We start from the raw sequence: 17,605 nt of genomic DNA on the forward strand, positions 1-17,605 counted from the left end.
GACCGAACCTTCAGCCCAGCAGTAAGCTGTGTAGTAGTCTTTAATAAAACTAAATACAGATTTAGTTTTATTAAATTTCGAAAATGAATTTCTATTTTTCGCACGTTTCATTAACGCATTTTACGAACATTGAAAAAAATAAAAGAAAACTGCAGATGACTATGTCGCCTAATGTAAGATCGAAATAATAATAAAAGCGATTCATCATCAGATCCATAACGTGACATCAGTCTGTCTGGTCTGATCTGTGTTATTTGTGTATCTAGAAGTTATTATTCAAGACTAACTGAAAGGAAATTTTCAGAAATTAAAGTGAAATGGAGTAATTTACTCCTTTAGTAGCATTTCATTTAGTGTTGTGTTGTTTATTAGAAACGGAAGTGACATCATCAAGCATAAAAGTTACTACATACAAAACTGGAATACTGATCGCATTTCAATTCTGAGCCATGGCACTCCAGGTGAGAAAAATTTCACTAGAACGTTTGTCCTAGAGTGGGGATACTACCAATTTTTTTTCCAGTATGAGTTACTTGCATAACTTAGATTACCTAGATGTCTATCATGTTCAAAGATAGCACGTAACTGCATCTATAAATTTATGATATGATCTGTAATAAAATCAGATCTATAATAACGTTTCATGTTTGATTCACATGCCACTAAAAATAAAATAAATATAAAAAATTTAAGACAGAACAATGGCGCCCTCTACAAGCAAAATTCATAAAAATTCCTCCAAGTGATGGAGATAGAAGTTGTCATATACTGTAATAAAAAAAAAATTGCTCATTATAGTTATTTTTTCGTAAGCATGAAGAAAATGTGTTTTTTCCCCTTTTATCTTTATACTCTTTTGTGATTGACTGATATACTGCGACTACAAGTGGCTTTATACTTCTCCATCTTAAACCATGGAAAATATGTATAAAACCATGGGGAAAATTGTGTGTGTGTGTCATTTCAAAGTAAGTACTGCTGTTTCATTTACAGAGTTGACATCACCAAAACAAACAAACTAGCGCTAGAATAACACACTTAATTAACAGACATAATACACTAGCCTCCTAGTGTTGGTTGCTAAGGCCTTAAATCAAAAGAACCAATCCAACCAGGTTAAAATAGGTTTGTAAATGAGAACATCATTTGATTGAAAAAAAAATTCTGTTGATCCCGACGATGAAATGTTAAAAAAATCAGCAAATCGCAGTTCATTCTGCAGTCTTTGAATACCAAAGACAAAATACAAGCCTGTCGAGTTTTCAATTCCTCCAGCCGTTCTTTAGTATAGACATATAAAATTCCCCAGAGTAGATACGCAACTTTGAATTATACATTCATATCCTATACAATCCATTCTAACCTAACCTATCATAGCTGGTTGTACCACGTGCTCAGCTTTCATCTTTTCGAAATTGGAAGATCAGGTAATCAGAATTGCAGTGAACTTCTTTGATCAATATCCGTTAGTTAGGAGTGTGTTCGTTATAATTTGCATTTGTAAGGCTAAATCACATGTAGTCTTTCATTCGGTAAAACTATAATGTACACATTCGGTCCATTTATTATTTACATATGTCTTATCCAGCTAGCAAATTGTGTTTCTGTTCTTATTACTTTTCCCCGTTGCACTAAAATACTCGTTGGTGTAGGCCACCTGCAAAGTTTCTTGCCAATGAAAAACTTTTTTTTTTTTTTTGTATTTCAGAGCCACTTTTTTTCATAACAGGAGGATTTCAGATTACATTAAAACAAGCGGGTTCGTTATAAATAGGAAATATATACGTAGGAAGACTCGTATCCTGAATGAAATTACTAATAAATAAAGTGCCACAAAACAAAAACAAGTCTCAGAGATTTCACATCGAATACTAATATATTTTAAAAGGGAGAACGTATTCCTTCATTTATGGAAGAAATGCATTCCTAGAAACCGAAATCACGTGTGTCGTTTTGGATAACTATATTTCATGTGCGATTGTACTTTCCATTTTTGAATAACATTTAGACAGAAAATTCAATAGCAACCTCGCGTAAATAAAATAGGTTAAAAATAAGGTATTACAGAACAAACTCTGAATAACAACAAATGCTCAAAAATTTTAATTCAACTGAGAATAGTTTGATTCGCAAGAATATTTTGTGATCATTTGTGAAAGTACCAACAGAAGGGCTGAAAAATCAACACAAATTATAGAAATGAAAATCGAAATTAGAGTACATCTTTGAACATGATTTTTGATATTATAACCACCTTTCACAAGTGGTTGGATTTAGATCACTTCTACTATTATAAACACAGGTCTTGTCCAGTAATCATCCCCTTCCCTACCCGTTATGCTACATACAGTTTGATTTGTTTCTTACCAAAAGTATAAGAAACAAATCAAAAATTGTTGATCACTTTGTGAAAGTGATCAACAGCAAGAGTGAAATGGCACTTCTCCTCATCCAAAGAAGAGTTTAAGTTTCGACAGAGCATTACATCGAATAAATTTATCCCTTCGTATTATCGGTAAGATGCGTGAACTCCAAAATCAGTAAATTACTGTGAATTCCCGTAAGACATGACACAATTTATGTAATGAAGGGAAAATATACGACATTAGGAAACCTCTGGATTAAATTATAATGGTATTGATCGCTGCCTAGCGCACCTCGATGATTCAAGTTTCCCCCATATCGTTGCTGGCAGGTTGCGTGATGTTTCTAAGTGAGAACTAGTTCTGTTTGTACGGCGCTCCTATCTTTATTGCAAGCAAAAGCCACTGGACTCTTATCGGCAATTCAAATTTCTATCTCATGCAATCTGGCAATTATATTCGCATTACATAAACACACCACTCTCTGCCCCATTGCGCCAGCATCGCTACAGCAAAAAAAATATCTCTTAATGGGATTTTGATATTCTTGAAAACAGTTATGAAACCGATAGAGTTCTTTGTTGTAGCTGTGTGCGGAGCGCAATTAGGTGAGGCGAAGATAAAGAAAACTGCTTTATTGAGAAAGAGACAACGCTTTATACCCAACATATAGTAACAGTCTTAGCGATAATGCCATACAACCTAACGACAGGCTTGAATTAACGTCTTGGATGTAATTTATCATTCACTTTATTTTGAATGAAGTTTGTTGATGAGTTTATTAACAGATATCACAACGACTCATTTTTTTTTTAAATTTTTTGTCCATGCTTGCTTGTTTTGTGTGATTATCCGAAGTCTATGGTGACAGCTGTTGTTCATAATTATTACTGAAAAATGTGGTAACAAATTTATTGATTCGCGATAGTGTAATTAATTCTGGAAGGAGGTGGGAGACTTGCAAGAAAAAAATCTAATTGGTAGGATTAAGTTCGATGCTCCAATTACAACAAAACAAAAATGGAGAGTTTAATCTTTAAGCAGTTAACAAAAACAAGTTATCTACTGCGTTATTTATTTACCAGTTCGGTTAAAGAACATTTTTAATTAACACCGATCTTAACAATAAATCATCGACCAGATGGCGTCTTCAAGTTGGGGTAACTAAGTAAAGCATCGTTCAATATTAAAAGCTCATATATCAAAGGAAACATTTTGGTTTTACTTTCTTGTGCCTTGTCAATAGTATACTGAGTAAATTCATAATTTAAAACTCTTTCTGTGTTATGCTACCGACTACGATTAAGCTCTTTGCGAACGAGGGGATATGAAAAAATAACCATCGATCATTTTTTTCTAACACAGAATTAGAATCGTTGGAATAATTTGCCCTTTTTTTTTCGCTTGGTTCTAGTATTTTACCGTTTATGTTTTGTTTCAAATCGTAAATTACTAGAACCTATTATTTGAGATCGCGATTGTTATCTCGTCATGGATTTTTTTGTATCTGTACAAGTCTACGCGGACTACCCCCATCCTGTTTTCTGTAGGCACGAAGACATAATAATCACGTCTCCAGATCAAGGTTCTTGACTTTACTAAACTTCGGGGTGAACCACAAATTTTGATTACATAAAAAAACTAGCTGCATTATTAATAACTGCAAGTAACACCATCTACTGTAATGAATGGTGTTACTTGCTGCAAGTCATTCCCACAAGGAATGACTTGCCGTCTATAAAATGTCAGATCACAGGTTTCTGTTTTTGATAGTAGAAATCGGTAAGTATAAAGGAAATGTTCAGATCAGTGCTTGTTGACTAATTAAATGGCTATTGGAATGTGCTTAAAAATTTAACCCAAAATTAACTTTGTCGTTTCCTCAAACCATGTCATCATATCCCTTGCAGTTTTACGTGGTATATTTATCATTGTTCTTCAACTCCATACATCATGTCCATAAATGCACCACCAATACAGCGTAAGCATCAAGATTTATCCAGAATGTCAACGTAACCTTCCGTTTTCATTTTTCTAAGTACCGTAATGAAGTGATCTAAGTCCAAACAAAGAAAAGCCTTTCCATCACATTTAAGATGAGGCGATACTTTCGGGAATTATAATATGGTATTAACATGAAATTATGACCATTCAACAAGAAAATTGGATTAAAGCGGACTGTAAACCACATCTTTATTACTTGTCTTATTTTCGTAATAACCAAGACTATGGTTGTCTATTTGTTCTTCTACGAGATTTTTCTAGCGCTCCCACGCACGAGAGATTTCAAACCTATAGCAAGGTACTGTGCTTGGGCAGGTTTTCATCGCTCAAAACAGACAAATCGTCCAGTAGAATTCAACATATGCAAATAATAGACAGAATGTAATGACCTCATAGCCTTAGTTACTTCGACCATAATTCAGAACAATCCGACCAAACCATATCCCTTAACGCAATGTGACTATGTGCAATACATGGCTTTTTATAACATCTTTAGATTATTTATCAAGTTATTTTAATGCGATGCGATTCTTTTATGTATTTGGACTGCTTATATATCAATGTGAACTCATCAATCAAATTTTCCTTTCTTCGCTGATAGCTATCAAATTAATACCGCCAAAGAAGTTTTAGATACCATCCTCCGAGTACCTCCCAAAGATGCTCCTAGCCAAGGAGCAGAGACAAGGGAAGAAGTAGTTTGCAGATTAGCTAATGACATGCTAAAGAAACTACCTTCGGACTATATACCTCATGAAGTAAGAACTGATCATTCTTACTCTTTCCTTTTGTCTTCCTTATCATATTACACAGACTGTCATCTGTATAATATGATGTGTGTGTTTTGTGATTGTTTCTTTTCAAATTTTATCTCTGCGAAAATGCATTGAATTAGTTAATATGCATTTGGAAAAGATTATATTAAAAATAAAAATCATATCTGTGTAATACACATAACGGCCACTGAATTATAAAACTTGATGCAGATGTACGTAAACGTAACTTACGCTGCGTACATGCAAAATACTTGGTCAAGTGCATCACCACGTCTTCTAGGCAACTATTTAAGAATGCTACTGGTCAGCAATCGTCAATAATGTCGATCACAATGGGAAAAACAAAGGATCTTTCGCAGTTCGATAAAGGACTCATTGTGCGATCCCATCTGGCTGAGCCACGATTTTGAAAACGGCAGAGCTGTCTAGTTTCTCACAAGGTGAGATATCCTAGGTGTTTATCAGTGGAAAAATAACCCACATTGCTTGTCTAAAAGGCGTAACTGTGGTCCTAAGACAGTCTGTCAGGAACGGGATCGCAGTCGTCTGAGAAGGTGCGTACGGACAAATAAAACTTCCTGTGTGTAGCAGTTGACCGAAGCATTTAATGAAGGCTTTTCCTGACCCATATATCACCGAACTATGTGCAGGGAACTGAAGGGGATCGGTATTGGCAAGTCACAAGCCTACACGGAAACACGGTATTAAATAAAAGTTTATAATCCAGTGGACGTTATGTGCATTTGTTATTTCATAGTCCAGTTGTTTATAATTTTACTATATGATCCATATAATAACTGAGAGTATTCGATTATCAATTTAAATCATGTTTGAAATTACGGTCATTGTATGAGATTTGAGTACCCGGCATTCAAACCATATATGATCTATGATATGATCAAGCCATATATGATGTCTTTTGCGTATATGGGAACGGTATTCAGTCAGATTAGATTGGTGCTTGTTTCTTCCCCAGTGATTTCATTACTCTTCTTAGTCCATTAGTCTATGACAACCACTGCATTCGTTGTCATTCTAATAAAGAATTGTAACAACCTCTCTTCATATGAATTTCGTAACACTTATAACCTACACATATACAAAAAAGTAATGTTTTGATCAGAATAAAACTTAAGACCAATTCCGTGAAGGAAGCAAAGAATATTTTCTTAGCCTTTTCAATTGAATCGGAGATAAACTGTCTCAGACAGGAATGGCCAGTATTTATTTCATAGCTGGAGTTTCCCTTTCAGAAATCAGAGAAACAGAACGGTGAACATGTGTAGTTGGCAGATATTATTAATACACGTACTATGGCATGGCTGCATCAGTGCTAATGACCTGTTCTAATAACCTCACCCGAACTGTTCTCAACCCTTATTAGGTTACTTTCCTCAGTTGACGAAGAATTTTTATACTGCGGGAGGTTATAGTTCCATAAGTGTTCTTTGTTTGTTATTGGTTTCGTTACCAGCAAAATAGAAAACTTACGCTACTGCTGTGAAAAAGTACAGTTTAGTAAAAGTTGGCTATGAAACTTTATGCTTTATATGTCAATCTCTCAAGCATATGTGACAAAGAGGAAACTATTTCAAAAACATAGTCAGTGATCTGTTGAAGAAAGCGATTCAGTTCCTATCCATAGTTATCGTTTCTAAGCCGCTTCGGAGAATTACGTGGCCGAATGATTTAAAAATAGTGCTTATGAATACGTACACGACTCAGCGTTTGGTTTTTCTCTTCGTATTATTTAGTGATTCCTTAAATTTTTGAGATGTTTTTTATGGTTTAGTATATTTAAAATACTAAAAAAATCTTAGTCAAGAAGAATCTTCATTATTTAATCACAACTCTTAAAGCAGTCCTCAACATGTGACCGTTATCATATGCAAACGATGTGCGTGTCACTTTGTTAAGTTGACGGACTGGCTCTCTGCCACTCTTTTTTGACATACCCAATTACTATTCAGTCAAAATTATTTATTTTGAATGAATACTGTATTAGTATTTTACATATAAGTAAAAGCATTATATATTGCTCTCTTTGAAAATGGATTCTGTTCGTAGGTTAAACATCGGCTTAGAGTCATGGGACATCTAGAACCCATGAATATCTTTCTTCGTCAAGAACTGGATCGTATTCAAAAAGTAATCACAACTGTTAGGATCATGTTATATGATCTTAAATTAGCCATTGAAGGAACCATCATCATGAGCGAAAGTCTTCAGGATGCCGTTGACTGTATCTTTGATGCTCGCACTCCAAAATTTTGGGAAAAGGTATAGTATAGCGACACTTTCTTTGCTTGTCAATATTTAATTAATCAACATGTTTCATGGCTGAAAATATAGAGTTTGTTCCTGTAACTATAGGTTATTTCTGAATTGAAAATCCCCGAAGGAAGAATTTCAGTCTCTAAAGGAAAAGATTTTCCTATAGATATTTAAAGAAAATGTGGTTCCCGTGATCCCCATAGAGGGATCCTAGTCTCTAAATGTTTTTTTTTTTCTTTAGGGAATTCTTTTGTATAGCGATATATGCCATATTATTCATGTTTTGCGCAGACCTGTATTTTGTGTGAAAAGTAAATAAGTGCGTGTGCGTGCGTGCGTGCGTGTGTGTGTGTGTGTGTGTGTGTGTGTGTGTGTGTGTGTGTGTGTGTGTGTGTGTGTGTGTGTGTGTGTGTGTGTGTGTGTGTGTGTGTGTGTGTGTGTGTGTGTGTGTGTGTGTGTGTGTGTGAATAAAATATTCTTATAAAGCTTCTGTTCTAGAAGATTTTGAATCAGGTTCATTCCAAGCGACGGACATTGTCAATATCAATTGAGTCAAGTAGTCTAGAAAATGTCGTTTAGTTGCTGTCTAATCTTAGTATATTAATAATAAATAAATGCCTTGAACATGAAAATAAACCGAATTTTTGTGAAATCCACATAGAAAAGAAAAGAAAAGAAGTTATCGTTCAGAAGAGACAAAAAACAAAAAAAGCTTCAAAAAAATCATAGAAATATGGGATATTATAAATCTACCCTTGGTAGTGAAATAATGAATTGAAACTTAGTTTCCAAAATTTCGAGAATACAACATCGGCATCGCCATGGTTTGCACTACTTAACAGACACGAGCTTTGCCCAAGTACCAGTATACTCGACTTTTTTTAGTGCTTCTGATTAAGGTTTCACTGGCCTGACTGCTGTTTTGAGCTGCTGGTTCTTATCAGAGACCTAGCTGAAACCTTATTCTCATTTTTGAAACTTTCCAAGTTTCAGTTCATTATTCAGCTATGAAATAAAAATATATTTATAATATCCTATACTTTTGTTGTTTTACCTCGCTATAAATTAAAGCCTTTTAGCTCTTCTTGAACGATTATGCATCCACCACTAGTTCATTAATGAAAAATACAACACTCTGACATAGAATTACGGTATTACAGAATAAAGTGTTTTTTTTTTTGTCTTAAAGTTCTGCCTGGTATCTGGTAACAACTAACAGTTCGAAACAGCTGTCAAGCCAGCTAAACTTGAATTAAAAACACTAATAAAAAGCGAATATGCAGACTCCTTTTAAGTAGTGAAAGCAAAGCAACTTCATTGCCGAAGATAAGCTCCCTGGTCTATTTTCAAAATTTTCCCTAAGTTTCAATTCATTATTTGGCTATGAAATAAATACAATGATTAGTTTTTACCTATTAGTCAGTGATATGTTTAATAAATAAATGTCAGCCTGTTGGCCCATTGGATATCATATCCGCTCTCTAACCGATAGGTTGTGGGTTGGAATCCCACTGTGGATATGGATGTTTGCAGGTTTTTACAAACCTGCTGTGGACGAGCTTGTATAGCTCCTCAAAAAAAAAAAAAAATGGTTTGCATTAACATTTTTCCGGTTTGAGTCGTATGAACGTTTATATTATGTGTAGAAGTGGCTGCAGAAGTGAACTTCCAGAATATCCACTTCTACAACCCTAAAATTTGATCTCCGAAAGTTATATTCATTTCATGGTTCTGAAAAGCCTTGTTTATTTCAATGCCAGTAAATCCGATCCTGTCTTAAGCATTTTATTCCACTTATTTTTGAGAATAGCCATATCTCTGAATTTCTCTTCTTGAAATTTCTCTTCTTGGATAAGTCTGACCATCGACTTTCATGGCATAACCATATTACAATTTATCATCTCAAATTTACCTCTGAACGGCATTAACGATCTACAAATTAAAAATCCATCCATCTATACAATATTGTTTTCACATTTTGGGTGATGCTCTACGAAATGTCTAAAATTTCTAGAATCAGTACAAAAACATTGCGCAGTCACGTCGATTAATGATCATTCCTGTCAATTTACTGTGGTATCATCATACCACACATCTTCATAGACATTCTGTTTGCTCTGTTTCATTTTCCACAGATATTTCTATGATTATTTGTTCAATAAAACTGCATTCATAATTTACCGATTAGCGGTGTCCAATAGAAATTCAATGGTGATCAAGTTGTTTTCTCGGTTTTTTTCTTATTCGCCACAATAAATGAAAACTACAACAAGAAATAAATAAACATATTATAAATAACATTTGTAATTATATTTTATTCGTAAATAAATGTGAAAATTACAAAAAAAAAATATTGACTTAAATACGGTATGGCTAAAGAGAATAGCCATTATTGCAGAATTCGTCCATTGCTAAAAGAAAATAACGTAGTTTTTTTAAATGTCAAACAGTAGTGAAACAGTTGGCCTTAAATGTTTTGCTGTACAAACACCGGCATATGTATATATTTTATATTTTCCTCTTTTGTACTCGAAAATATAATTTGAAGTTTTTATTTTTATTCATTACTGCAATGTAATGAATGATTTGCCGTATGTATCGGATATCCGTACTTCCGATCTCTTAGGACAAGTGAAGCGATTAGTCACCACCCATTCACATCTCAGCTCAAATTCGTTTTCTTCTTTTATTCATTCTCTTTGCTGCTGACCCTTCGAAGAGCTTCCTCTCCTGTGTATCTTTTTTTCTCCTCAACTTCCAGTGCTTCTGTAATACTATTGTGTCCCATATATCGAACATCTCGTTTACAGGATTATCATAAAAAATGAGAGCTTTATTCAAATTAAACGTTTATTTAAAGGTTAGCAAAGCCTGTTCTCAGATAGCTAAGTTGAATAGCCAAATTAAACCATGATGAAAGAGGATAGAAGAGAAAGGTGGTTTAGACTTAAATTGTGTACTTTTCTGGTGCTGGCGGACGAAAGGCTCTACTGGATTGTTTTGCTTTACGGTCGACGTATCTGAGGCTAGTATATTATATCAGTAAACAGGAAAACCGGACCAGAAGACTAGTTTTCCTATTTTGGAAGATGAAAGATTCGAGTTTCTGGCAGGAAAGACAAACTCCTCCACATCCATACGAGACTGGCTCGCTTACCTGCAGTAAAATGCCTTATAAAGGTTCTTTCCTTTCTAGACTAGATTCGAACCAGTGTGTTTTCAACCAGAGGACATCGACAGTACCGACTGAGCTGCAGTGCTCGTTAAGAAGTAAGTTGTACATGAACTGGAAAGTACTTAATTTTGAAATGGGGTTTTGAAGAGATAACAAAAAGATTATGCCAAGATGGGAAAGGAAGTGTGAGAGAGAGAAGGAGGATATATATTTGAAATTAGAACAGAATTAGGGAGATGGTTAAGGAGAGGTACATCCTTTTGCTTTGTTGCAAGACTTAGAGATAAATGCAAGACGAAATGGTTAGGTCATCAGGCTATGCATTGTCTATAGCTTTCATTGCGAGAGAGAGAGAGGGGTCGTTATGTTGAAAAAAACGGAAAGATTGGATAGCAGTTATTGTTCGTAAAATTAAGTTGAAAATTAATATTGCCAGTGTTCATAACGAGGAATAAAATATTGTAGCCTGATGTTTATGGATTGTGGTCCTTCCTTATTGCTAGGGCTTCATCGGAAATTTTGCGATATGGTACATGTTATGGTAGCCATTTCAATCAAGTTTTTTTGCGTGCTGAGTTAAGTGTCTTTCAAGCGTTAAAAGTGTAATTTATTAAACAGTGAGCGTATTCTGGGAAATATAGACATATTTTTAAATGAATTCGTTATTCATTCTAGATTTCGTAAGCTTCGTTCTAAAATGGGAAAATGTTCGATTTCATAAAATGCTCCAAGTTGAAATTTTGGTTCTTTTGCGTTGTTAAATGTTATCACTATCGAAAAGTGGAAAATTCTTCACTTTCTTGTAGCCGAATAAGCTTCTTCAATAAATACGGTGAGGTTTATATCATATATGAATGCAGTAGCACAGTTAGCATTTTTATAAGCACGCTTTAGTTTCTTTCTGCCATGTGAAAACCTCATCTCAAGGCTCACTTTTATCCAAGTATGCATTGCATATTTGCAGGAATTTCATCCCGTGAAATAGGCAACCCAGTCTGATCACGTAATTAATAGGATAATCTCAGAGCCTTAGTTGCTTCGACCGTAATTCCAAACAGCACAACAACAGATATGCAATATTATTAAGGTATTAAGGTTCTCGTTAATATTTCCTACCTTTTTAAATTCTTTCTCGGTTTTTTCACCTCTCATTATATTATCTAGAATTTCAGCATTACTTTAGTGTCACTTGAAGATCAGCATTTGTTTGTTGTGTTCTTTAAATTTGAGCGGAGTTTGCTGATGAGAATATTTTTGTCATGATAATAATTTGTTCTATAGTTAATTTTTAATGTCCAATTAGAACTCATATTTTCAGAATTCTTTGATATACATCAACGGTAAACCACAATTATGTTATCATACTATTGAATTTATCCAGGCCTTACGGTATACATTGGATATTTAAAATTTTGAAAATTACTTGGAAATATCGAATAGCTTAAAAAGCGGCGAAAGATTTCAATTTTAATTTACAGACTGCATTAAAGATGTTAAAAAAATTACGAGACAAGAGCTGTCAGCAAGATCACGACAGTTTAGTATGTGTGCAGGAAGCTAAGCGCTGAAATCTTCCCAGCTAATTTTTATCAGTGATGTTTAGCATGAGACGTGCAACTATAAATAAATATTTAAGAAATATGAGTTATATATAAAGTTAAGTTTTATTTAGAAATATATTAGTGATGTGGTTTTATAAATAAAATACACGCGCGTGTGTGCGTGTGCGTGCGTGCGTGTGTGTGCGCGCGCGCGTGCTTAAAATGATTTATAAATGCATTTCTTTCTAATGCTTTCTAGATTTCCTGGGAATCCAGTACACTCGGATTTTGGTTCACCGAGCTTCTGGAAAGAAATGCGCAATTTCAGAGATGGTGTTTTGAAGGAAGACCAAATGCGTTCTGGATGACTGGATTTTTCAACCCTCAAGGATTTCTCACAGCAATGAGACAGGTAGGAATAACCCTTTTCCTGAACATAGGGCACACAACAGTGATGGGTATCAATACAAATGGAGACGTATAAAAAAAAATTAAGATTTGAGATTAACCACCAGCGCAAAAATAATTAATTTCGTTATTGTAAAGCGAAGTGCTGAATTAAATATATATATATATATATATTGTTTGGGAGAAATAAGATTTTAAATCTTATTTGACCCTGTTTTTTGTATCTGTGTCCATGAGTGCCTTTTACTATACTCTGATATCCATCACTATACTATTTGTCCTATGTATCAGTATTCGTACTAAAATAAGTGTGCCGTATACAACTATTTTAATCTCTTTCCTTCAGGCTCTTTGTTAAGACACTTGCATTGAAATCATTCACTGTTTTTACTACACTGGTACGATCGTGATGGTAGCTCTTGACTTTGGTAACATTCTCACTCTCCGAATTTAGAAAATCATATCTGTTCTTTAGAAAAAACATTAATTAAAAAGTAATTTCAATAATTCTTTTATTGTATAATCAATAACGTTTCATTAACGAAAACCACTAAATGATGCTCGCTGTTGCAACGAGGATGATGAGCTCCCACGCGAAGTAGTACTAAAAATATTCCATCAGTTATAACCAGAACAAATGGCTATTTAAATAAAATAAAAAAAATCCCGAAGAAAAGCACGCCTCTTGAAGCGAGACTTAATGGATAAATTATTTGCTTATAAACTGCGTTCGTACCCAAATATTTGCTTTTGTTTCTAAAGTCCCTTCCTAAAGAACTGTGATTTATTCGTCAATAAACATAAAAACAAAGTCTAGAGAATGAGATCGTGATGAATAAAAGGGAAATGAATAACTAAATGTGCCCTCGGAAAAACTTTGTCATTCTCATGCATAAAAGAGGAAAGAAACCATTTTTAAGGACGCCACACCTGGGTGAACCCATTATCCCTCTAGTTGCATTATTACATTACATGTATAGCGACCTGTGGCTTATTAACGTAAGTGTTCCGGTAGATTGTAAACTCCTCTCCCAGCTGTGGCTTACGCATTTTTAAACTAATGATGATAATGGCCACTTTGTCTACCCCATTCTTAATGGTTAAGTGGATTGATGAGGGAGATGGATGCGGTGGACCAGGACTTTAATTACACTGCTTCCTTATGTTTCATTAACCAAGCAACAGGTTAACTTATCCTTGTTCACCTTATCTTCATGAACCATTTCATGAAAGAATCTCACATTCGTTTTGATTTTTACGAAGCTCCCATTTCTTAACTGGACATCTTTTTATCCTCGTTTACTTTATAGTGCCAAGTAAACGAGTACTGCATAAGGACGGTAATACTTCATTCTTTATTTCTTCCTGTAGCGATAAAATTAGCAGGTAACGTTTATCTTCAGCTACTCTGTCTTCATAATCACCTCTCTTGTTTCACTTTCAGTGTTTTCAGATCTTTGCACCATAGTAACATTTAAAATTTCGTTTTTTCTTTGCTCCACCACTTTGTTTTTTTCTTTTCTTTCTTTTTTTGTGCTCTTTTTAAGTCTTGCAGATTTTTAGCTGTAAGACTTAAAGATACTAAATATCATTATCTGACATTTTTGATTTCAGAAAATGACGAATATTCGACTGAATGTATTTGTTTCACTGTGTGGTGCCAGAGTTTTGGAGTGGAAGAAATCGGCTCAAATATCATTAACCGCGATATAGCAGCTTGTTGCGCATCACTATTAGTTGAAAATCACTTTTAGCCAGGTGCTTCTTCAGCATTCAAAAAATTACGTCACTACAACTACGAGTTTCTAACCTTTTGCTACACAGTCCTAATATTGCATCCAGTGATTTAATGACTTGCATATGCAGTTGTTATAGTGCTATGTGATGACGGTCCTCACACAGGAACCCAGAGTGTTTGCGACGAACAGTCAGCTGTAACGTATCCGTGTTATAATCGTATTCAGCATTCAGAATCTAACCCTGGTTAAGAGATGACATGAGACAATCGCCAGCTGGCGACTTCTGCCTGTGCGGTACCCTAACATGCAGAAATCAGGTCACATCTCTACATATGAATGTTTCCAGTTAACCTGTAGTTGACAGTGTGGTCGTACCACGTTCATGCAAAGCTATCTCCCGGAATAGCGCAGTCGGAAGGATCTCACGATAATACTTGCTTTTCAGTTGAAAAGTCCCGAGTCTTCTCAACTGAACAACTTCCGCCACTCATGCTTTCGATCCTTATTTGTATTATTGTCTGAAATAGTGAGTTCTACGATAACTTTTTTTTCTGAGTTACGGAATTAAAACCTCATTTTCTAGAGAAAGAGAAAATAAAAACCTACCTTCCTGCACCAAACCTTGATTAACTTGTGAACTGGCGTTCTTTTGTATCAAGAAGAAATTCCTATGATCAGCAATTAGAATCGAACCCATGCAGATCAATCATAATTTAAATTATCACCCACGAGCGTTACGTTCTTACCTTGTCTTTTAAGTATCCTGATAATATAAAGTGTAGTCTGTATACAGAGTCCTTGACTTATGGCAAGGTTGCTTTCCGACGACCCTATCGTAAGCTCGATTTGGTAGTAAGTCGGTTTATATTCTATATGAATCATAACGCCACGTGCTGTAGGCATCAGTAGCTTTTCCATTCTCCTGCTGCGCTGTTTCTAAATCATTATCTTTTTCTCTTTTGTTTTCGACACCATTGTCCTCGTGCACAACCAGTGTCATCGCACCACATATAGATCGGTCGGTCGTCGTTATACTTTACGACCGAATGTCTGGAGTCAAAAATAATACAATAGGATTAATGGGATTGCCGTCGTAAGTGGCGCACTGTGTGTATATTCATGTAGCATGGATATGCATCGCAGTGATGATCAGTGACAGATTGGAAATCGCTGAATTCAATCTCATGGTTATCGATGCGAGCATTTGAGTTAGACAAAATATTTTGTGGCAGGCAACGAAATGATGCTGAATTCTTGAAATGGCACTTCTTAAGACGATATCAGTGTGGAAATTACAGATAATATAATTCAAATCTCGAGGAGATTTCAAAGTGAACAACATATTCTGTGATCGGAAATCTCATCATTTTCTTACGTCTAGCTAAGAACATACTGTTATTTTGGAAACAGTTATCATCCAAGCAATATCCAATACTGTATGACTGTAATTTGTTTTTTATGTTCAAATAATTTATATTTATGGAGAAAGTTCTCAAACTACATTAAATCGAAGACCCCCTCCCACCTTACCGATGAGAATCTTCTATTTTCTTTGTACATATTTGTATCAGTTTACTGCCGATTACAAAAGGCTTTCATCGGTCCCAGCTCTCACTGATAATTCATTATAATAATTAATGAAAAATAAATATTGAATAATAATATAGGATTTATAATTTATTCTACAAATTAATATATCATTTACAGAAGTGATAACAAAAATGTACACGATTCTGTTTCCCATTGGATATAAATTCGACGCAGATTAAATTCTTGTTTGTAAGAAAATGGCTTTTATGTTTATAGATATATTAAATATTTCTTCATCGTCCTTATCATACTTGTTTGTTGATCAATATATTTGCATATTTTATTATTTTTATCATAGTATATTGATTATAAAATTAGTGAAAAAAAAAAATAATTGCTCAGAATTTATAAAATTCTAAGATTTTTTATATCCTGCGCAACACTAATAACTCTTTTGGGAGAAGTAAGTGAATGAAAGGAATGTGCAGAGTTGACAGAAATTGAAATTTTTATATGTAATTCAATGTATTGAGCGTAAATCATTATTATCAATTATTTTGTTCATTATCGTTTACATACTGTTGGTTTCGTTCATTAAGAGTTCAGTTTTCTTACTAGGAAATCACTCGTGCTCATCGAGGATGGTCGTTGGACACAGCTGCTCAGCACAACGAAGTGACACGCTTTTGGATAGAAGAGATCACCGAGCCACCACCAGAGGGTGTATACGTCTACGGGTTATTTCTAGAGGGAGCATCATGGGACTCGAAGAATGACAGATTAACCGCATCCACTCCCAAAATCCTCTACGAAGAGCTCCCCGTTATACACATCTTTGCTGTTAGCAGCACAGCAGGAAAAGATTATAAGACTTACGAATGTCCAATATACAAGAAACCAAGACGTACTGACAAAACCTACGTTTCTTCCCTGGATCTGAGAACTAATGTGAATCCTAACTACTGGGCACTCAGAAGCGTCGCATTTCTCTGTGATATAAAGTAAAATCAAAAAAAAAAAAAAATGGGGGGAAATACACACTTATAATGATTTTCTGACTGGAGGAGTTCGAGTATGAATCAAATCTCTTTCTCTCCAGTTTCGGAAAATAATGCACAAAATTTACGCACAAATTGCGTGCATACTGCGCAAAAAAAAGCAATGCAGCAAATAGTTTTAATTGTTTCTGAGGTATTGACAAAATATCGAACCATAAATATGTATTGTTCTCCAGGTTAACCTCAAACGAGAACACTTAAGGAATGACGGTAGTTTTCAAAATTCGTTCTCACGGAACTAGAAGAGATCCAAGCTTCTGGGTCTGTTCTAATCGAGAATGAACATATGGTAGAAATCGCGAAAAATAAGCTGTTATTGACTTAACTCTCAACTGTCTGATATGAAAAATCTCTTCTCAGCCTAATAACGTATCATTGTTCGTGTATTTATTTATCCATCTAGCACTTACATGAGATTTTCTGTTAGCAATTAATACGAAAAGTAATTCCCAACTTTTGTTGTGCCAATGTTTATTTTAGGTTGTAACTCCCAGAAGAGAATAACATAACGAAAATTATAAGTCTGAAAGTATTTTTGCATGACTATATGAAATCAGTCAAACTGATTTCCTTCCTTCCTTCATTACTTGTCTAAGAGGAACGAATAATTCTTTTCGCCTTCTTAAACCTAAAGGTGTAAGAAGGCGAAAACCAGGTTTTCGTACATGTCGCAGATGAAACAAAATACAAAAATAAATAAATAAATAAATACTTCGTGTTTTCCTGGAAGTAAGACA

General features: G+C 34.7%; 1 protein-coding gene across 1 annotated transcript in view; it reads left to right on the forward strand.

Annotated features, from left to right (window-relative positions):
- Positions 1-16,815, forward strand: part of LOC150110257 (dynein axonemal heavy chain 5-like) — a 972,373-nt gene extending 955,558 nt beyond the window's left edge. Inside the window, exons 75-78 of the mRNA XM_090394637.1 lie at positions 4,969-5,125; positions 7,211-7,423; positions 12,393-12,545; positions 16,429-16,815. Coding sequence (XP_090250763.1) covers positions 4,969-5,125; positions 7,211-7,423; positions 12,393-12,545; positions 16,429-16,815 — 910 coding nt within the window. The remainder of the gene's footprint in view (positions 1-4,968; positions 5,126-7,210; positions 7,424-12,392; positions 12,546-16,428) is intronic.
- Positions 16,816-17,605: the final 790 nt, after the last annotated feature.

This window comes from Typopeltis vanoorti, chromosome 1, assembly GCF_054136105.1.
Source record: "Typopeltis vanoorti isolate ZY-2024b chromosome 1, IOZ_Tvanoo_1.0, whole genome shotgun sequence".
NCBI lineage: Eukaryota > Metazoa > Arthropoda > Arachnida > Uropygi > Thelyphonidae > Typopeltis > Typopeltis vanoorti.